Source organism: Artibeus jamaicensis, unplaced genomic scaffold (genome assembly GCF_021234435.1).
Source record: "Artibeus jamaicensis isolate MK-2021 breed Jamaican fruit bat unplaced genomic scaffold, CSHL_Jam_final contig_867, whole genome shotgun sequence".
NCBI lineage: Eukaryota > Metazoa > Chordata > Mammalia > Chiroptera > Phyllostomidae > Artibeus > Artibeus jamaicensis.
The window spans coordinates 703,044-725,150 of NW_026521995.1; the positions used below are offsets into that span (position 1 = coordinate 703,044).

The 22,107-nt window shown below is 39.7% G+C and overlaps 2 protein-coding genes across 16 annotated transcripts in view; one reads left to right on the forward strand and one right to left on the reverse strand.

The window, feature by feature from the left end:
- CACNB2 (calcium voltage-gated channel auxiliary subunit beta 2) overlaps positions 1–12,912 on the forward strand; it is a 332,982-nt gene extending 320,070 nt beyond the window's left edge. For 7 of the 12 annotated variants that reach the window (XM_053673496.1, XM_037158288.2, XM_037158292.2 and 4 more), the window contains 5 exons: positions 1,740–1,849; positions 8,244–8,395; positions 10,048–10,143; positions 11,178–11,363; positions 12,240–12,912. In XM_053673496.1, the coding sequence (XP_053529471.1) occupies positions 1,740–1,849; positions 8,244–8,395; positions 10,048–10,143; positions 11,178–11,363; positions 12,240–12,737 (1,042 nt within the window). In that variant the 3' untranslated portion in view covers positions 12,738–12,912. The remainder of the gene's footprint in view (positions 1–1,739; positions 1,850–8,243; positions 8,396–10,047; positions 10,144–11,177; positions 11,364–12,239) is intronic. The other 5 variants (XM_037158293.2, XM_037158291.2, XM_037158289.2 and 2 more) reach the window with 1 other exon arrangement.
- Positions 12,913–17,909: 4,997 nt separating this feature from the next.
- NSUN6 (NOP2/Sun RNA methyltransferase 6) overlaps positions 17,910–22,107 on the reverse strand; it is a 45,702-nt gene continuing 41,504 nt past the window's right edge. For 2 of the 4 annotated variants that reach the window (XM_037158301.2, XM_037158300.2), the window contains exons 10-11: positions 20,210–20,335; positions 17,911–18,677 (exon numbers count right to left, since the gene is read on the reverse strand). In XM_037158301.2, the coding sequence (XP_037014196.2) occupies positions 18,450–18,677; positions 20,210–20,335 (354 nt within the window). In that variant the 3' untranslated portion in view covers positions 17,911–18,449. Of the gene's footprint in view, positions 18,678–20,209; positions 20,336–22,107 lie in introns of all 4 variants that reach the window. The other 2 variants (XM_037158302.2, XM_037158299.2) reach the window with 2 other exon arrangements.

A 22,107-nucleotide genomic window follows, 5' to 3' on the forward strand; every position in this document is an offset into this window, starting at 1 on the left:
ATTGCTGTCACCTTCCCTTTGGGGCTGGAGCCCCCTTTTTCCAGATCTCTTGATCTCTTCCAGGCTTTATGACAACATCCTCTAATAGTTTCTCTGGAAAGAGTACATAAAGTTTTTCTTTGAGACCTGAATGTCTAAAAATGTCTTTAACCTGGCTGGTGTGGCTCAGTGGATTGAGCACCAGCCTGTGAATGAGAGTTTCCCAGTCGTTTGTTTCCCAGTCAGGGCACTTGCCTGGGTCGCGGGACCAGGCAGGGGGTGTGTGAGAGGCAACTGACTGACTGTCTCTCCCTGTCTTTCTCCTTCCCTTCCCGCTCTCTAAAAAATGATAAATAAAATCTTTAAAAATGTGTTCAATCAACCCTCCCATTTAACTGATAGTTAAAATGGTAATGGAATTCCAATTGGAATGGTTCCCCCTCAGAATTTTTAAGGTTTTTGTTCCAGGGGACCTGCCTTTTCTGGTGGAAGCTTTGTGGTCCTGCTTCATCCCCGGAGTCACATTTTTGTGAATGTTCCTGTCACACTTTCTGCTGGATCCTTTCCACTGGGAAAAGTCAGGCTCTTAATTCTAGAATTATTTTTTAGTTTTCTGTCCTCTTATTCTTTTTTTTTTTAATCTCTTTTAATTTGGAAGTTGAACCTTCTAGATAATTCTCTAAATTTCATACCTTTCTTCTCCTATTTTCCATCTCTTTGTTAGCCTCACTAGAAACTGTCAAGGTCATTATCTTGGGCTCTTTTCTCTTTGGAGGTCAGATTCCCCAGGGAAAAATATTCCATTTAAAATCCTTTCTTTTCCAAACAACATGTAATCTCTGCTCTGGCTAGGGTCACCTGGTCCCAGACACTGTTTTGTCCCCTGTAGAGACCAAACCAACGGTCTCGGGGCAGGTAGGAAGAGGGTCACCTGGGGGCTCGGTGTAGCGGGAGGGAGATGGAGGGCCCTGACCCTCAGACACCTCGAAGCAAACCTCCCGTTTCCAACATTTCCTTCACCTTCTGCGCAGGCGCTGTGGCCCTTCCAGTTTGTTCCCTGCCTTTTCCGACTACGGCCTGCTATATTCTGCTCTCCCTAGGCTAGGTCATTTGCACTTTCTAGCTTCCAAATGTTCTCATTTCTACCCTATCTAAAATGACCTCCTAACTAATGATCGTCTGTCACAACACCCTCTGTGTCCTCTTCACAACAGTCATCTTATTCTGTAATTCCTTCATTTATTTTATTACCCGTCTCTGCCACTGGATTCTCAGCTGAGGAAAGACCATGTTTCCCTTGTTCTGTGGTCATGCCTTTCACAGCACTATACTTATGGCAGGGTCTGCAACACAGGGTAAGAATATGTGCTCAAGGGCCTGGGTTCAAATCCCAGCTTCGTCATTTTTAGTTAATATGTAGACTTGAATAAAGAATCTACTGATGGCTCATTTTCTTCATCAGCAAAAGTGGTATGATAATAAACCTCCCTGTCAGAGTTCTGGGATGACTAAAGGATATAATCCAGGTGATGGGGTAATGTTTAGTATATGCCTGGCCCTTGGTAAATTAACCAATAAAAGCTAAGGTAGTGCAGGATTAAAAATAAATAGAACAGTCAAGTGCCTTAACATTTTTTGTTTTTTGTTTGAAAATATGGTCATTGTATATGTTTCAGACACAGATGAGTCTGAGGCATATATTCCTGTCCCTTTTTCTTCAGTTAATAACCTCAGGGTCTTCTGTTACTTTTTCCCAACAGGATATCCATCACGAGGGTCACTGCAGACATCTCGCTGGCCAAGCGCTCAGTGTTAAATAACCCCAGTAAGCACGCAATAATAGAACGATCCAACACGAGGTCAAGCTTAGGTGAGTGTGTGCAACTCCTGAGGAACTTAAACGATTCAAACACTTCTCCCTGAGGCTGCCAATGAGAAGAACTAACTAGATGGTAATTCCTTGTGTCACAGAGCAGAGAAGGAACAGACACGTGTTACCAGTAGCTAGTGCCACAATCTTGGTGATTTCGTGGCATGCCAGAATTTGTTACGATAGTGTGGAGTTAAAAATTCCGCAGGCTGTCAGCAGTTTTGGTTGTGGTTTGTCACTAAAGTGAACTTCAGTGTCAACAGACTCAAAAAACCCTTGGCTTTGCATTATTGCTACCATGAGCCAGTTCATTACCTGTTTAAGGCCTAGTTTCCTCATCTAAACAAAAGAAATAACATTAACCTCCTTGAAGAAGTACTATGAGGATTAAACATAGTGTGTCCTCTGTACGTGATAGCTGTTACCTCAGACCCCTTAATAGCTGAATAATAGCAATGGCTCTGTCACTCACCATAGTGTCCTGTGTGGTATGGTCTTGAGCTTGATAAAGGATGCATTCAGTCCCTGGTGGTTTCCCATTGATTGGCATTATCAATAGTTTCATTTTGTTCACAAAAACCATGTACAAATTTTAGTTATTGTGCTTAGGGCTATGTTTGCGTACTGCTTATTAACATACTAATGTGACCTAATGAGACCCTCGGGCAGCTATTCCATCTCTCTGGCTGTGCGTGGAGTTTGAGGTTAATCCCTGTTAGCCATGGAACTCACTGTGTTGTTGGCTTTCTGTTTTTATCAAGTACAGTTTCTCAGGCTTGTGTGAGATCTTCGCTTTTAATTTTTTCTATTTGTATGTTACATATATAACTCCCCTGAGAGACTGCCTTTTAACACAGAAGCTTTTAGATTACTTTGAATAATATTATTTAAACAATGGAGAAACTGTTTAAAAATAAACTTTATCTGAATATAATAACTTTATAATTCAATTTCGTTCTTCACCTAACCCCCCCTCACTGACTAAACTACTTATCAGTTGAATAAACGATGTAACAGATTCATTTAGCTTTCGAGGCTCTTTGTAACTACTAACTGTATATATTTTTAAATGACTCATGACCTCTACATACTTTACTGAGTGTACATTAGACACTGAAAGTCATCCAAGGCTGGGAATAGAAACACGAATTGATGAAGCCCCTTCCCTCAGGAGTCTTGGTGTAGCAGTAAGACAAGTCAGTTAACAGCCCACTGAAATAGAGGGTGATGCATGCTCTTGCATTGAACTGGTGGCCAAGACGGCAAATGCTGCGGGACAGTAGGGTCAGGATTCGGTGTTATGTTGAATGTGGAACATGAAGGAGCAAACTCCAGGAAGATTTCCAACTTTTTGCCTTGAGAACCTGGCTGATGGTGTTATTCTGAGGATGAGGAGTTTGGGATGAGGAGCCTGTTTGAGGGAGTGACTGAGGAGGGGGATAAGGAAGGTGATGGCCACCTTTGTAAACATCTTGAACTTGCAGTGTTATGGGGCATCCAGATAGCCAGCAGGCAACTGTGTGTACAGATCTGGAACTCAACAGAGAGGACAAGCTTAAGATGCAGTCAATTCTCAATATGCACAATCGTTATGTTCCATGCAGTCCCCCAGACACCGAATTATTGAATACTGAGCCATCACTTCTATGAAAAATGTAGCAGTAGGTTCCTGTAAGCCTCCGGTCACAACATTCTCATTAACTGATCAATATAGTCTATTTTCTAATGTTTTCTGCTTCAAAAATACCTTATTTGATACTTACTATTGACTCATTAACATTGAACTGTAAATTCATGTCTGAACAAAGCTTAGCTAACATGCAGCTTTCTCCATAAGGCACATCACCACCACCTTCCTACACTTAGGAGCACTGGCCAGCAGGCCAGCACTTCAGCACTGGGCTTGGAGTGGCGTGGAATGGGAGGGGGTTAAACAGTGAAATCACACATAAATACAAAAAATGAGAAAAAGTACTAAACAGACCACAAAAAGGACACTTGTTTACAGTTTGAGAGCTGGAACCAGAAGGCACAGAGTGTCAACTTGTTTGATCTCAGCTGACAACATGCACCTTGGGGAACTCCAATTTTTTGCCACTGCACACATGTCCCTGAATGACTGACTGCAAAAATGCCAGGAGTATTGATTTGGGGCTTTACAAATCAATTTTAGCAAGTAGAAGAATGTGCAAGTACTGAATCCGCAAACAGCAAAAATGGACTGTACTTTTGGAAGCCACTAGTTGACACATGTAGCCAGAAAGGGGAATGAAAAAAAAGTAAGACAAGCTCAGATCCCCAAACAGAAACAGCATTCTTGGGGTTGGTAGGGAAAGAAGCAGCAGTGGCTACCCGGGCAGTGCCAGGGAGAGTTCAGAAGACAGTTACACTGAGGAGAGAGAAGGGCATCTTAGTGTCCACCTGCTACAGAGCAGTCAAAGATAAAGTTTGGCAAAATCCATTGACTTTCCTGACAGGGCACATCTGTCCTTGACTTTGTGCTCAGATGATGCAGGGAGAGCCAGAGGAAGAGTCCCTAGACCCGTGGAAGGTGGCCATGGGGCAGAGCCCAGGGAATGGATCGGTGATCCACGCAGATCACACGGGTCATCTGGACTCCTAGGAAACTCAGCGTACACTTTTTGTTTGTAGAGAAGGAGAACGTATGTGTTATATGTAAACTAATTACATGTATGTATGAGGATTTAGTTTTCCTTATGGTAGCACTGAAGGATAGGTAATTCAAATATATACAGGATCCAGCAGAAATAAGGCTTGCTTGAGTCTGGTTGGTAGGGTATGTGAAAGTCTTGCATAAGATGGACAGCAATGTGAACATTTCACCTAAAATGTCATATGGTGTGTTGAGAGTGATCAAACTGAGACATTGAGAACAATCAACTTTATACCATTTGGGAGATAGCTGACATATTCAAAATATCCAAATCAATAAAGTTATTGGTAAATGAAAAATGTCTTATTTTACGGAAAAAATCATATGGTCATTTTGGTCAACACAATATTTTGTCCACCTATTTTGCAAAAGGGTTCCCTTTTCTCCACATTCTTGCCAACATTAAACTTTTTGATATTAGTCATTCTGACAGGTGTTAGGTGATATAATTCATTATGGTTTTTGATTTGCATTTCCCTGATTAGTGATGTAGAACATCTTTCATTGTACCTGTTGCTCATCTGCATGTATTCTCTGAAAAAATATCTATATGTACCCCCTACCCATTTTTTTAATTGGGTTGTTTTTTGCTATTAAGTAGTATGAGTTTTAAAATTTTGGATATTAACCCCTTATCAGATATATGACTTGCAAATATTTTTTCCCTTTCAGATTTTGCTGCACTTTAAAAATTTTTTAGTTTCTTTTGCTTTTGGTGTCCAAAAAACCCTCTGCCAAGACCAACTGTCAAGGAACTTACCCCCTGTTTTCTTCTAGAAGTTTCGTGCCTTCTGGTCTTACGTTCAAGTCTTCAGTCCATTTCGAGTTGACTTTTATGCATGGTGTGAAGTGTGGTCCAGGTTCATTCTTATGCATTTGGCTTTCCAATGTTCCCAGAACCATTTATTGAAGATGGTCCTTTCCCCATTGTATAGTCTTGTCTCCTTAGTCATGAATTAGTTGACCGTATATATGTGGCTTTATTTCTGTGCTGTTCTACTCCATCGATCTGTCTTTTTATGCTAGTATCATACTGTTTTGATTGTAATAGCTGTATAATGTAGTTTGAAATCAGGAATCATAATGACTCTAACTATGTTCTTCCTTAAGATTGCTTTAGCTATTCAGGGTCTTTTGTGGTTCTATACAAATTTTAGAATTGTTTGTTCTATTTCTTTGAAAAATGCCATTGGTATTTTCAGAAGGATTGCATTGAATCTATAGATTGGTTTGGTTAGTGCGCACATTTTAAAAATACTAAGTCTTCCTATCCATAAGCACAGTCTATCTTTCCATTTATTTGTGTTTCGGTTTCTTTTATCATTGTCATTGTTTTCAATCTAAGCTCTTCTGTCTCCTTGGTTACATTCATTCCTAAGTATTTCATGCTTTCTGATGCAATTGTAAATGGGACTGTTTGCTTAATTTTTTCTGGAATTTCAGTATTAGTGTATAAAAATGCAACCAATTCCTCATTAACTTTATGTCCTTCAAGTTCACTGAATTTGCTTATCAGTTCTAACAGTTTTTGGTGAAGTTTTTAGGGTTTTCTATATGTGGTATCATATCATCTGCAAAGAGTGACAGTTTTACTTCTTCCCTCCCAATCATGGGCTGAAGAACTCTGGCTAAGACTGTTAGCACTGTGTTGAACAAAGGTGGCAAGGGTGGGCATCTTTCTCTCATTTCCAATCTGACAGAAAACATTTTCAACTTTTTGCCTTTGAGTATGATGCTAACTTAGGGTGATCAAATTTCTTAATGCTTACAATAAATATTAATTTAGATTATAACCTGATTGTTGAGGATCAGTGGCCATGAAAACATTTATAGGGCACAACAAATGAAACTTATTTTTGAAATGAAAATTAAAGAACAGAAAATAATTGCATCATTTTAGGACATTATGAAACAAAGTATCAGAATACCATTTACATTTTTAAACTGCTGTTTATTTTAAATATATATGAATATAAAGAGTATAAAGGACCTCAAATGCCCGTTACCCAGTTTCAAGTCTCATGTGTTCATGGCCAACATGTTGTTTTGTTTCCAGTCTTCCCCTTCCTTTCCAACTGTTTGTGGATTAGTTTGAAGCAAATCACAAACATCATATAATTTTACCCGTAAATATTTCATTATGTATTTCTAATATTAGGGACTCTTTCTTTAAACCATAATGCCACTATCGTACCTTAATGCATCCCTAGTATCATCAGATTTTCACTTAACCACATATTTTTCCCAATTGTCATATTTTATATAGTCTTTATATATATCAATATTTTATTCATTTTCATATTATAAATATATAAATTACTATTCTTAACTCAGGACCCAAATAAAGTCTATACCTTGTGATTGATTCCCTGTAATTTTTTACTTGAAGAAACTGGGTAACTTATTCCATTGAGGTCCAATCTGAAATTTGCCAACTGCACTACACTGGTATCATTTATATGATTGCCCATTTTCTGCATTTCTTATAAACTGGTAAATCCAAGAGCTTAATTTTACTTTTTTCTTTTAGAAGACTGTATTATCCATAGTATGTGACCAAATATTATAAAGTTGGTATCTCAAGTGGTGTGGGCCCTAACTTTACAGACATCCAGGTAAATGAAAGTACTCCAGTCGTAACGTGCTGTGACGCAGATGATTAGTGACTTGCCTTTCCTTGAATACTACTTAAAACTATCTCCAGGAATCTTCTGCATGGATCCAGATGCACAAGGGGAACTGAAGGTCTTCTGTAGGTCCAGAGTCTCGCGGGACTGGCCTTCATGATCGCAGTGGGCACTACGGGTCACACATTATGCTTTACAGACCTTCACTGCCTAGTACAGAAGCTTCTTCAGCTATCTAATTTTAAACTACTTAACTTTCATTTTAAAAATGTAGTTGCTACATTTCAGGTGCTCAACGGCCACATGTGGTTAGCGGCTACCGTGCCGGCCAGCATATTTCCATCATCACAGAAAATTCTATTGGACGGTCCTGTTTTAGACTCTTGAGAGATCACGCAGAAGTAGATGAACTGAATGAAATCTTCTTGGTGTTCAAGTAGATTTTTAGGTGTTTGCTAATAAGTATTCTGTGAGGGGTACAGCTCAGATTTGTGCAGTGCTGCCTCTGACGGATACCTGCCTTTAAAACGTGAATGTTGCAGGGCCACTCTTTTGTTGGTGGAAGGCAGGATTAGTGTGTTTCTGGACAAATGTGTTATGGGCCCTCTCAGTGTCTCTCCTAGCCTACGGTGTTTTCCAGGTGGCTAGTACAGGTGCCCATTAGCATACCAATAGGTGATAAACACAGATAAGCCCACACACTGAGAGGAAAGCTGGCGATGGTTGCTAGAGTACAGTGGTCAGAACCAAACACATGAAAGTTCTCTTAAGTTTCTATTTTATAACATTTTTTATGAAAAAATCATTTTTATAGCACAAAAAAATAAGTCAGCAGAGGGAGCCAAAAATTTTTACTCTCAGAAATAGTGTTATACTGTAAGTAAATTTTATAGCTGGTTGAGAGAGGAACTCCCTAAATTTTCAAGGTGTTATGGAAAAAATGCTTTTATCAGCTCTGTTGCCTATAAACATGAACCCAATGGCTGACCTATGTACCTTCCTGTTGATGAAGTAGTGTACCATTTTACTTGATTTCAATTTACTCTAAAAATACTGTACTTTAAGTAATGGAACTCTGCTTAACCTTTTACAGCGGAAGTTCAGAGTGAAATAGAAAGGATTTTTGAACTTGCAAGAACACTGCAACTGGTAGTCCTTGATGCAGACACTATTAATCATCCAGCTCAACTCAGTAAAACCTCTTTGGCCCCTATTATAGTATATGTAAAGATTTCTTCTCCTAAGGTAAGTAGGCTTGTTGTTTGCTCTGCAGTCAAAGTTTGCCAAAATGTTTACATTGTAGTTACCAAAAGGCTCCGTCTTTATCCATCCTAGAGAGTTTGAAGAGATGTTAGTCAGCTTTTAAGACTGGCATAAGCAAAGCATGATTATTAGTTTCATGGCTTAGAACAGCTGAGTCTCAAAGTGTGGTGGTCCCCCTGTGGGGTGGGTTCTAAGACACTTTCAGAAGGTTCACAAGGTCAAAACTATTTCCATAATGAACCCAAACACCATTCATCTTTTACACCGCTTTGACATTTGTACTGATGGGGCAAAAGTGATGGTGGGTGAAACTGAGTGTGTCTCAGCATGAATCAAGACTGGTACCAGACAGTACTGGCAATTACTGTACTTTTCCCACCAGGTTTTAACTACCTGTTAAAAATAAATAACCAGTTTCACTTAATTTTATTAAGTCTGACTCTTATACAAGACTTTTAAATATTGAGGAATAAAATAAGAAGTACATATAAGCTGCACATACCCAAGGACGTTAGTTATCTTGGGACAAGCATCGGTATGATTATTGGAGCTGGGAACTAACTAGCCACTTTCCTCACGGAATACCATTATATGGAAAGAACGGACAGGTGATGCTTTTTCAGACTTGGGTATCACATCAAGGAAAACAAGGAACAGCCTTTGTTACCAATGATGGAAACTGAAGCTTTCAAAGAAAAATTAGAGTTTTGGAAAACTCGCATCCGCCTTTGAGAGCTTGGAAGCTTATACTAACAAAGACTTTTCTAATGAGATCAATGATAACATGAACAAATATGTATTCATATTATATAATGACGTGTATGAAACATTTGGAAGATCTGCAGAAGTCAGCAAACCATTATTTCCATATTTCCAAGTGATGTTATAAATCATGCATGGTAAAAAAATCCATTCAAATTTCAAGACAGGCCAATGGAATGTAATGCAGTAGAGTAAGAAAAGTTCATCCACACCATTTCCTATTTCACATAGTAACTGTTCTTTAAGAAACTAGTGTAGTTTCTACACTGCAAAGAGTATTGACAGTAATACTCTCATCCAAAAAGGCTACTAAATGTTCCTCTTCTCAACTACATATTTTTGGGAGGCTGGATTTCATCACATATTTCAACCCAAACTCCATTGCAGCAGATCACATGTAAAGCAGACAGGAGACTTCGGCTGTCTTCTTTGAAGTCAGGCACTAGGGCACTAGGGATACCTGCAAAAAGTACAGGAATTTCTATAAAGTAATTTATGTTAACATGTAGTGGGCTTATTGTTAATTTTAAATGAATATTTAATTTCTACCACAGTAAATATTAGATATAGTTCACATAAATAAACACTTTTTGGATTTCTCAAGACTTGTTTAAAACAAATGGGCAGAATACAAAGTTTGGTAACTGGTAGCCTTGTAAGAAGATTCAGAATAGGCTCCATGGCTAGTTATTTTTAGAGCTGGAAACTGAGATTTATGTTAATATCAATTTTGCAGGTAATGTTATTTACATCATATTTTGTAGCTCGACCTTTAGCATTTGTGGTATATGTATATAAAAGGTCACCAGAGGAAGGACTGAATCTTGTAATTTATCTGAGTGCAGCTGTTAAAAAAATCTTATCTTTTACAGGTTTTACAAAGGTTAATAAAATCTCGAGGGAAATCTCAAGCTAAACACCTCAATGTCCAGATGGTAGCCGCTGATAAGCTGTCTCAGTGCCCGCCAGTAAGTTCTCTTTGTGTACACAGTATAATCCAGATGGAGAGATCAGGCCTGGCATTACCCAAAAACAAAACAAAACAAAAACAAGCAAACAAAAAGACGGTGAAAGGCTTGTTGGGGGAAGAATCCTCACCACTAAGCAGTGAGCTTCACTCCAAAGAAGTGACTGGTCCAGATCTACGGCAAGTCCTGTGCTCTCACCTTGAACCTAACACCTCATTCGTATCTTAAATGAACAAGACTGTGGCTTCAAAAACTTGGTTTATAAGATAGATCTATTTGGGGTTAACCCTATTAATCATACAGAGAGCTTGACTGCCTCTTAATAGTTGTCTGAGAAATTAATTTGAGACCATGTGAAAACAGGTCTGATCAATCAGCTAACCAGATTCTGGCATCTGAATACATTCCTACTTCTAAATTCATGCCTTACATACCCTTCCTTGAGACAACAGGTGGCTTCTGCTTTTTTTTTTTAAATGCAAGTATTTCAAAAGCTCCAAGAATTATGACTATACATCATTGTGATTGCTTGGAATATGTTAACACTTAGAATAAACACTTTGAAGTGCTTTGAAGTTTGGACCATGTCAAATGATCAATGGCTTCACCTGCCAGATTTCATATGCCAGTCTTCCCTCATTCATTTCCAGGGTTAAACTGTTCATTCTGTGTCAGAATAGGCTTCTTCCTGTACTATTCAGATTGTATTATTTTCCTTTTACACCTCGTCCTATCATGGTACCAATTCCTTTCACTATCGACAGACAACCTTTACCGTGCCCTTTACCAACTGTTATTACACCTTCTCACTCTCTAGCCATTGCTGTTGGTTAAGCATCCAGGGTTCTAAACAGCGATATAATCAGACTACACAGGACAGTCAGCAGAGGGAAGAGAAGCACAGAAGCCCTCGCAAATACAAAGCGGTGCAGCTCATGAAACCTCCCTCCTCTCGTGAGGCTGGGGAAGGGGTGCGCAACTGGAGTCAGTCCTGGGCTGGTGTAAGTGCGCTTTCTGAAATGTTGCCTCTGCAGGAGCTGTTTGACGTGATCCTGGATGAGAACCAGCTCGAGGATGCTTGTGAGCACCTTGCCGACTACCTGGAGGCCTACTGGAAGGCCACCCATCCTCCCAGCAGCAGTGTCCCCAACCCTCTCCTCAGCCGTACTCTCGCTTCTTCAGCTCTGCCTGTTAGCCCCACTCCTGCCTCTAATTCACAGGTGAGGGGCGTTCTCATCTGTGTGGAGAAACCAGGCTGCCTAAGGTCACACCACTGGGATCCGAGCCCAGATACCGGCCCAGTGCTTGGGCCCGTAGAGTGCTCTATCCACTCAGGGACAGATGTTGAGTGACTTAAACTCCTTCCGTGTGAGTGGTGTGCCTGTGAGAGAGGCAGTGTCAACACAATGTACCATGCATATACAGACTTTAGAATCACTAACTACATGTTCTTTAAGACAGGGTAGAAGAACTTTCTACACAGCAGCACAGACAGTGGACTCTGGCCGGCTGGCCGCAGATCTGGGCTCTGCCTTTCACCAAGTGTATAACCTTGAATACGCTTCTCACCTGCTCTTTACCTTCGATGCCTCAGGAATAATACTGGCAACCTATCTCAGGGTTGTTTTAGTAATGAATTAATAAGTAATGTGACTGCTAGGACAGTGCTTGCCTCATAGTGCCCCTGAATCATACCTCATCATTTTTTCTCCTTAATCCTTACCTTAAGCCAAAGCCAACATCCTAAGGCCTTTCATCTTCCCACGTGTATTCAAACAGAGGTAGTTAAGTATATACCCATAAGTATCAGTATTTAAACCACAAAAGAACATATAAAACAATGCCCTCCTTCCTTCATTTAATTATTTAAATAAAAAGGTTACTCTGTGCACTGTTCTAGGTATGTACAAATTAACAAAGTCCAATGTAATACAGTATAAACCTTGTAAGTGCCAGTGGACACCATCAAAAAAATGTAGTGACTCGGCCAGTGAGATTTCATTTCACCAGTCTGGATGTTGGAGTTGCTGTGTGATGATACATCAGTGCCTCCCACTCTGAGCCTGGTTGATGTTTGTGTTTTCTGCCTTCGACAGCAGGGCTCTCAAGGTGGCCAGAGGACTGATCGCTCTGCTCCTGCCCGTTCTGCTTCCCAAGCTGAACAAGAACCCTGCCCAGAACCAGTGAAGAAATCCCAGCACCGGTTTTCCTCCTCGGCCCAGCACCACAACCATCGCAGTGGTACAAATCGAGGCCTCTCCAGGCAAGAGACGTTTGACTCAGAAACCCAAGAGAGCCGAGACTCCGCCTATGTGGAGCCGAAGGAGGATTACACCCACGAACATGGGGACCACTATGTCCCGCATCGTGACCATAACCACAGGGATGAGCCCCACGGGAGTGGTGAGCACAGACACAGGGAGTCTCGGCACCGTGCCAGGGACCTGGACCGAGAGCAGGACCACAACGAATGCAACAAACAACGAAGCCGTCATAAATCCAAGGATCGCTACTATGACAAGGATGGAGAAGGAATATCCAAAAAAAGGAATGAGGCTGGGGAGTGGAACAGGGATGTTTACATCCGCCAGTGACTTTGGCCCTTTTGTTTGTTTCTGGTTTTTTTTTTTTAAGTCTTGTATAACATCACCCTCAATCTAAATCTTTGGGGTTGGCATTGCAATCATACGTGATCTGTCTTGTATATTTTGTATTGCTGTTGCTTAAGTAGCAATAGCATGACAGAGTATTAATATACTTTTTTTTCTTTTGAAGGTGTTACATTTGCCTGGTACAGCTGCAGTCCTCTGGTCGTTTCCTGGACTTTTCAAAAACTGCTTGGGGTAGCTGTCATTTAAACAAAATCTGTTGCCATCCAAGTGACGTTAATATTTTAAGAAAGGTAGTTGATGTTTTCAAAACATGTAGTTGCTATATCTAGCAACCCAGAATCGGCCCAGATAAAAAGTGGAATTTCTTGATTCTCCATATTTTTAATATGTAGGCACCTGATTTGCATATTCATTCGTCCATGGACCACTGTTTCTTGCTTGTACCTCTGGCTGACTAAATTTGGGGACAGATTCAGTCTTGCCTTACATGAAGGGGATCATAAAGTTAGAATCTATTTTCTATGTACTAGTACTGTGTACTGTATAGACAGTTTGTAAATGTTATTTCTGCAAACACCTTCTTATAATTATATATGATATAAATATAAATATATATATATCAGTTTGATCACACTATTTTAGAGTCTTAATGCCAAGTCAGCAGATTTGCTTTATGAATTACAGGGACTAGAAATGCCCACCTTCAGGAAATTTGTAATAACATCGTCTAGGCACCTACCCCCCTTCTAGTAGAAAGTCTGTATGTACATACTGTAAATATGTGTGATTGCTTGACTTGAAAAGGTTAAATTTCTGAATGTTTTACCATCCTTGTTAAGTTTATAGTTTTGACCATAAATTATGGTAAATATAACCAAACTCCAGAGGTTGTTCTAATCCATGCAGCTCACACTGATTGTGACAAACACATTCTTAGTAGCTAGTGTCTCATGTCACTGCACTGGAGGCTACAAGCCGGAACTCTGTCTGCACACATGTGTGTGTCCGTGTGTAAGAGTACGTGCGCGTGATTGGTTGAGATGAATCTGTATGCTGAAGATGAAAAGAAACTATAGACTGATACCTACAGTTCCACCCCTCTGGCTTTGACCTGCACTGTGCCGCGTGCTGCTTTACTGGTCATGGAGCAGTCAGGGCGCGTGCTGCCAAAGGTGACTGGGGAGCCTTCAACTGTAGGCTCCTTGTTTTCACTCCTAGAGAGCAAAAAATACAGGTGACTTTTAACTGTGAGTGTTTCACTGGAAATGTACAATCTTTGTGTGTTCGAGTATTTGTTATAGAAAGAAAAGTTTACACAGCTTGTAGAATTATGTTGTGGGAAAATAAATTTTTCTAACTTCTCCCACTTCCTTTTCTAACCCTGCTTATTATTCCCATTATCTCCTAGTTCACCTATCATTTCACCCCCCCACCATGAACTCAAAAGAGTTTCACTGTCTGTCAAAACCTAAAAGTGCTTCTTATAACCAAAGTTTTCTTCTCTTCAGAAGTAATCAGGGCAAATGGGGTGACTTGAAGTGAACAAGTGGTGAGAGCATTTTCTTCCATCAGACATCTGCTTGGAAGGGGAAGCCAGAAGAGACCATCTCCACGCCTCAATGACACTGCTGTCAGCAGCTCACAGTGTGACTGTCGTGCTAAGGCTAAAACCTCTCCATGTCTCCTCCATGTACATTCTGTCCAGTTAGGACTGGACAGGTAAGACAGTATTAGGTGTACAAGTACCTAGCACTTGAAGTTTGTCCTTGGAAAATGCCTATCTATAATTGCCTCACTTCGGATTTGTACATTATAGAGTTATTATTTTGTTAAATAAGTCAATCTATTTTTGTGTTGCTTTTCTAATTATTCCAGGTTCTTGCCAAATATTCTTGGACCTTTATAAGTAAAACTGCTTCACATTTAACTACTTATTTCCTTTACCCCCAACAAAGCTCATTTTTTAAAATGGGTTACCCAGACATTGTTTTATCAGTTAATATGAAACCTTTCCCTCAGATTCAATATATTTGTTAATTAGCTCTGTACCAGTGACATGAATTAATTTACTGAATATAAAACTGTAGTCATAATATATACTTATGCAAAGTAGTTGCATCATTGGAAAACCGCATTTCAATTAAGATTACTTTCATAAAATATTTTGGATAGTCTTTCCATCATGGTGAGATGTTGCTGACCACCAGCCTCATCCTTTGCTACATATAATTTCATCCCAGTAATGATTTCAGAATATTTAAATTCTTAAAGTATAACTGGTATGTACCTAAGCTGCTGCTACCATTAATCCCTTTCAAAGAGTTGTGTTGATGGACTCTAATTTTAAATTCCGTACTTGGATTCTTAGTTTTTTACTTTCCTGTGAAACACATTAGTCCAAATCTGAGTATTCCTCAAAAAACTGTATTGCAGGATTTGGCATCTCTACATGAAAACTGTATGGTGAGCACACCTGTAAACAGCATGTACTAAATTTGTAAAGAAGAAATAATGCCAGAGACATTTACTGGGATGTTTTACTGACCCATGAAATGTAAAATTACACTCTTTTCAAACAGCAAAAGCTTCATCTTACTCAGTTGTAGAATCATGATTTTTGTCATCTACCTAGAAAATGCTGGAAATGTTAATAATTCTACTCTGCTTTTTTTTTTTTTTTTTCGTCAAACCCATTTCAGTTTTTCCTATGCTCTTTCTTTACTGTTCACTTAAGTTACTGTTACAGAAAGGTGCTGCTAAATGTAGGGTGTCTTAGTCACAGTACTCGGGACAATGCCACATTTTTAACATGGTCTGCTACACATACCTGTTAAACGTTTGCTGTTGGCTACACTGAGCTGTTCGACAAACCAGATTTGAAGGCATTCACATAAAACAAATAAAGAGCTGGTTTCTACACTGTTTATTATTAGTAGTATCAATTGTGACTTTAGGAATGATTCTTACAGGTGAGAATATGTTAAATCTTCAACACTTCCCATTTGTGGAGCATTTCCCTTAGGGCGATGCCGATCAGCGACGTCACTTTAGTGATCTTCCCATTAGGTCTGATAAAATCATAACTTAAGGTGGGTAAAGGATCTTTTAAGTATGAGCACAGCCGAATGATTTCCTCCACCTTAACACTACATCTGCAGCAATTCATCATGGAGATCCATTTTCATGACAGATTGAACTCCTCACCCTTGTCTGTTTGCTCAACAATGTAATGCTGCTAGTCTTGGGGACTCTGATCTTATTAAAACTTTCAAGAGTTACACTGTTAGAGAAAAAAGGTAACTAAATGGTTTGGGGTCAGTGGTTTAATTTTGGCTAAATTATATTTTTAACTATTTGTATTTCACTTTGCTATTTAAACTAAATGTGATACAGGATTTTGAAGTAAAATGTACTCACTGTTGAATTAAAATGTTTTTTTCTGTTTCACAGAAATATATGTCAACACTAAATATGTTAAAAGATAATATATTAATTTTCTTCCACACTTTCCTGATCTTTTTCCTTTTTATTGCATTTTTCCTTATGTTTCTTTGTCCTTTAAAATTACATGTGTTTCATTTTCCTATTTGCTTTAACATTTGAAGGAAAGAAACCCACTGAAATGTATGCTAAAGGAAAAAATTTTAACAGTATTATTTGTCCTTACTGTTTTCAATATGCAAATATTCTCTTATATTTTGCCTGTGACACTTACGATTTGCCATTTATCAGTATTAATCAGAAACGTACACAGTTGCTACTATTTTCATCCCAGCTTACCACATGAAGCTCTATAGACAGCATGAGAAGAAGTGGATTTAGTGGATTTTTAAAAATACATTTACAATTTGGGGAAAGAAGCTGAGCCCTGGAAACAGAAGTGCCACAGAAAAACACCATTTCTCCTTAGTCAATGACACCTCATGAGTGTAATGCAGAAAGAGGGATGTAAAGAAGTCAGTCACTTATCTGAGCCTGAAGGAACTTGAAATATCTTCTTCCCTTCATTACCATCTATTGGTGATATGCTCTGAAGCAATGACAGAAAACACCGAGTCCCTGCCTCCAGGATCTTCTCAAGTCCTAGGGCAGAAGTTACAGGCACGCCTAATAAACTAGAGTGTTTACGAAGTGCCACAGTACCAGTGGTTACGGGTCCTACGGGTATAGAGAGACAACTGTCTAACCCAACCTCAGAGAAGGGTATTCAGGAAAGGCTTCTTCAGCCCCAGCTGGGTGGCTTGGTTGGAGTGTTGTCTTGTACACCAAAAGGTTGCAGGTTCAATTCCCTGTCAGGGCATATACCTGGGATGCGGGTTTGATCCCTAATCAGGTCATGTACAGGAGATAGCCAATCAATGTTTTCTCTCTCCCTCTCTCCAAAATCAACGAATAATATCCTCCAGTGAAGATAAAAAACAAACAAACAAAAAAAGGTTTCTTCAAAGATGAGGCCACCAAAAGGTTTTACCTGATCCAGAAGGCCTTGCAGTCTTGTTGGACATAATAGTTATGAGACGTTCTTAATGGAAACCTATGGGGGAGAAAAACTATTAAGCAATTATTTCCAAATGCCCACTTTATATGCCCAAGCCTAGGGGATTCTGGGATAATTTGGTAAAAGTTAACAAAAACAGATGTCTATAACTCTACACAAGACAGCCTTTAAATTAGGCCTGGGTGTTTAAATATACCTTATCTAAAAGAGGTAGGATGGAGCAAGAAGCTTATAACTGATTTTTTTAAAAAGCAGTCACTTTGGTCACTATAGGGAGATGTTTGGTCACTTCTGTGATTTGGATTTCATTCATGTTTTTATCTGAGTTCAGATTTGATTGTACAGCGGTCCTTTTGTGTTCTGCTCTATCGCAGCCACAACAGCCGTGTCTGATGCGGGTGCTCCGTGAGACGGTGTTCAACGGGAGGACGCCGCGGCCCGTCTGCAGGTGCCAGGCCGGTTCCCAGCTGTTGGACACTGGCGTTCTCTTTCTCACTAGTCACATCTCTATGAACTGTTACAGCTCGTTCCAACAGATGATAAAAAGTACTGACATTGTAGAATGTTCTCGTTTTTTAATTCTACAAAGTGAAGAAAGATTTATTTTACTTTTTAGTTTGAAAGCGTGGGGGAAGAAAGAAAACAGTAAAGGCAGAATATCAAGAGATCCAGACTCCATTTGAAAGAGAGTTTATTTACCAAATAGTAGCAAAAAAAAAGAGGTAAAATACTCAGCTCAGTTACTGGCACATGGTAAACATCATCCTTCCCAGGCCCTGAATTCTTAAGGACCCACTTAGCAACTCAGGAATGACAACTAGTGATTTTGTATAAGCAAATTAAATATTGCTGATTTTTTCCATGTTACAGTCACTGATTACCATTACAAATTACTTGCATTTTTTACAAAGTAAAACACAAGACCCCAAATAAAAATGTTCCAGATACCTATCGGCATCTCCTTTTTGCTGAACTCTACAAAATTCAAAAGGAAAAATTATTTTAAATTACAAAATATAACCTCATACCACACCACTGATTACTTTCTCTGTATCTTTTAACCCTTGGTGAAACAGCTAGCAGCCTTTTCTGTTACCTTAGCAATGATGCCAACAATCACTTGGCCTGAGAACAGATTGGTTTTTAAATTAAAAAAAAAAACAAAAACACAGGGCAAATGTTTGGAATTTTCATTTCTAAGGATCATTCTCCTGTATACTTTCACACTTTACAAATTTTGCAATAAAAAAGCCTATACAATCCTTATTTGCCATCCACACTATGTCTTCTACTCTGGCCTCTCGGAGAGAATCAATGTTCATGTCCTGTAGCGGGACGACAGATGGATCAAATCGCTGCAGCTGTTTCAGTTGTTCACATGACAGGCCAGCCCCCATCATTCCTTCTCCTCCAATTTGTGGTTCCTGTTTAGAGGAAATGAGTAAATATCATAAACATCCTACAATTCCTGTGTGTGCCTGTGCACAATTTAAGTTAAAAGACAAATTCAGTTGTAATTACCACAAGTTCCAAAAACAGAAAAATGAGTAAATAACTTTTATTTTTGTAGAATGTGCTCTTTTTCCAGGTGATGAAGTGGAAAACTAATATATGGTCACCTGAAGAAGGAGTACCTATTACAGCTCATATGCTTATCGGCATATACGGTCCTTCCCACCACCTGAGTGGGAAGGACCTGAGCTTCACAGTAAAAAATATACGGATTCAAATCACAGCCCTGCCACGTTTTAGCTACGTGACCTTAAATAAGTAACTTTACCTACCTGTTTCTTCATAGAGAAAGCAGATAAAATACTCAGATCTGAGGCTGAAATAAAGAAGGTGGTATCATATAGTGGATGACATTTCAGGGTATGTGGTCGTCAATGAGTGGGACATTATTAGTAACAGCAATAGAGAAAAATTCAGCTTTATTTATGAGACTCCCTCAAATTGACAGGAGTCCCTCGGGCCTCTAAAGATGCCTGTGTCTGGTGCATGCCAAGTGAATAAAGTTTCTGTTGTCTTTAAGTGCATTAGGAGTATCAAAAGGAGATCAATTAAGGCAGCCATCAATCAGTTTAGAGGAATAAAGAATTATCAGGCATACTTGCAAACAACTGTGTAAAAGTTCCATAATCCTAATCTAAGTCCCCATTTCACAGACAAACATCTGTGTGTTACTGAAGATATGTTTTCTTAGGTGTATGTCTTAAAAGCTATTATTAATACTCCACGAGAGGAACCTCTTAGATATATATTGAGTATACATGTATGTACACACACAAACACACAAAATGCCAAGTGAATTCTGAAGTCTTCCTTTCATCTACAACGTAACTAAATTAATTTCTGCATGGAGAATCCATATCCGGATTGGTTTTAATTTATGTATTCCAGTTACCTACTAGAATTCTACACAGGAAGGTATTAAAGTTATGCGTTCAAAGTAATCTGAATGAATGTGAGCATTATATAGATGTAAGCTTAATCTCAAAAATCATGGGCTAAAAATCTAGTTATAAGTATCTTTTCAATAAACATCATAACAGAAAGACAGTGCTAGGTAAAATAAAGTAAAAGACAGCTTTTAAAATGTTACCTAATTTACATAAGAAACTGTAAAGAAGCGACAATCCTGAGCCATCTCCCCAACTTGGTTAGTCTTTTGATATCCTGGTTATTTCGAAGCCTGCTTGGGCTTTGATGTGGCATGAGAAAAAAATGCTCATAATTTTCCTTATTTGAAAAATCTATAACTGAAAAGGGGAAAAATACTTCTGTAAACAGAATTCTGAGCAACAAGAACAGAACCACAAAAAGAAAGATCTAACAAAAATACACCTGAGCTCTGTGGCATTTTAACACAATTGCAAGGAATGAATACAGGGAAAAACTGCTCTTAAGATTCCACAGTTCATCACGTCACACCAAGGAAATGCACCATATATCCTACCTGCGGCTGAAGCTGAAGACAAGGAAACGCTGCGAGGGCCCAGGCCACTTGTTCCTCGTTCTCTGCCAGTGTGACTGTGCACGTGCTATAAACCAGCACGCCCCCCGGCTTCAGCAGCTGCACCGCCTAAAGAAAAACGGGAGCAGACTACATAGAGCAAAAGGCTAAATAAACATTTTAAGGAATTTTATATCTATATGATACCTTTCAAATATCTGGGGCAAATAAAATGATGTTCTGTATGATCAGGATTTTTTCCTAATCAGATGTTCCAGACTAGATGCATGTCATTATCTTGGAGTCTTTAAATCCCGAGTGAACCTAGACTTGCCCAAACATGATTATTTGGTTTCACGACTTTAGATTACCAAATTTACATTCTTAGGCCAATCTTCTTTCTAAATTCCATACTCATGAGACTTCCAATCTAGATGGAGGCACAGGTAAACATGACTCACCTCCTTGCACAACCACATTAAAATTACAACTAAAATACAGAACCACCATCACTCAGAACAGTCAGAAATCAAGTTGAATGGATGTCTGACGACTATGGAATTAAAGAAACCACACCCATTCAGAGTGGTGGTGGTGGGGGGTGGAGATGCAGAATGGGTGGGTCCACATATGCGTACGGTAGATAAAGATTCAATAGGGATATCTCAGGAACCAGTAGTACCAGCCCAACACTAGGCCCCCAGCCCAGAGTTCCAGTGCCAGGAAGGTAAGTCCCCATAACTTCTGGTTGCAAAAACCAGCTGGCATTGAGTTGGTGGAAGAAACTGCTAAAGCCCTATGCTGTTCCTTTTATAGAACACTCAGAAAGACTTACTCAGGTCCACTCCCTCTGAGCTCCAACAACTGGTAACAGCTTGAAAGGCACCAGTGGCACAGGGGAAGAACTGAATTTTCTGGCATCAAAGAAGAGTTGGGGGACAGCTTTCTCCCACATGGAGAGGTAAGCAGAGACCATTGTCCCTTTTCTGAACCCTCCCCCCATAGAGCTACAAAGCTTGCTGGCAAGTGTCACATCTGAGACTCAATCAACCTGGCTAACACAGTTTGCCCTGCCCTGGGGGTCCTCTGAGGCTCTGTCACACTCAATTTATTAGCCAACACAAGCTGTTAACTGTGGTTTTTTCATAAGAATGGCTGGTCTTGGCTCACACTTCACAACATCCTAAATCCCCTCAAAAAAGCAACTGGCAGTCTCAGTGATCCCCTAGCTCCTGCTCCTCTTGCTAAGTCCCCCAGGCTGAGTACTAGCAGTAGCTAGCATAGCTTCACAGTTTGGCTTCACCTGGGAACCTCCCAGCCCAGCACAAGTAGCAGCCATCTGAAGATTGCTTTATAGCTCATGTAGGGTGGCCCTGGGCAGAACACAAATGAGGGCCAATGTAAGCCTGCACTATCTGGGGAACCTCAAAGCATGCACACCCAGTGCATAGCTACAGACCATAACAGAGCACCACCACCCTGCCCCACACAGTTGTAGCTCCACAAAGAGCAGAGATTGGTGTTAAGTGGTCAAACACAATTCTTGCAGATGTCTGGCCTGGCTAAATCCCTCCCATTGCCATGCCAACAGCAATCAAGGCTCAACTACAAAGGGTGTACTCAGCCCACACAAATAACGCACCTCAAGTACCCAACTTGCATTATAGGGAGGCTGTGCCCTTGGACCCTACAGGACACCTAGTACACTAGGCTATATCACCAAGACAGGGAGTCAGAGCAGCTCTACCTAACACAGAAATAAACAGAGGGAGGCTGTCACAACAAGGAAGCAAAGAAATGTGGTCCAAATGAAAGACCAAATCAAAACTCCAGAAAAAGAACTAAATAGAGATAAGAAATCTGTCATATGCAGAAGTGAAAACACTAGTCATAAGGATGCT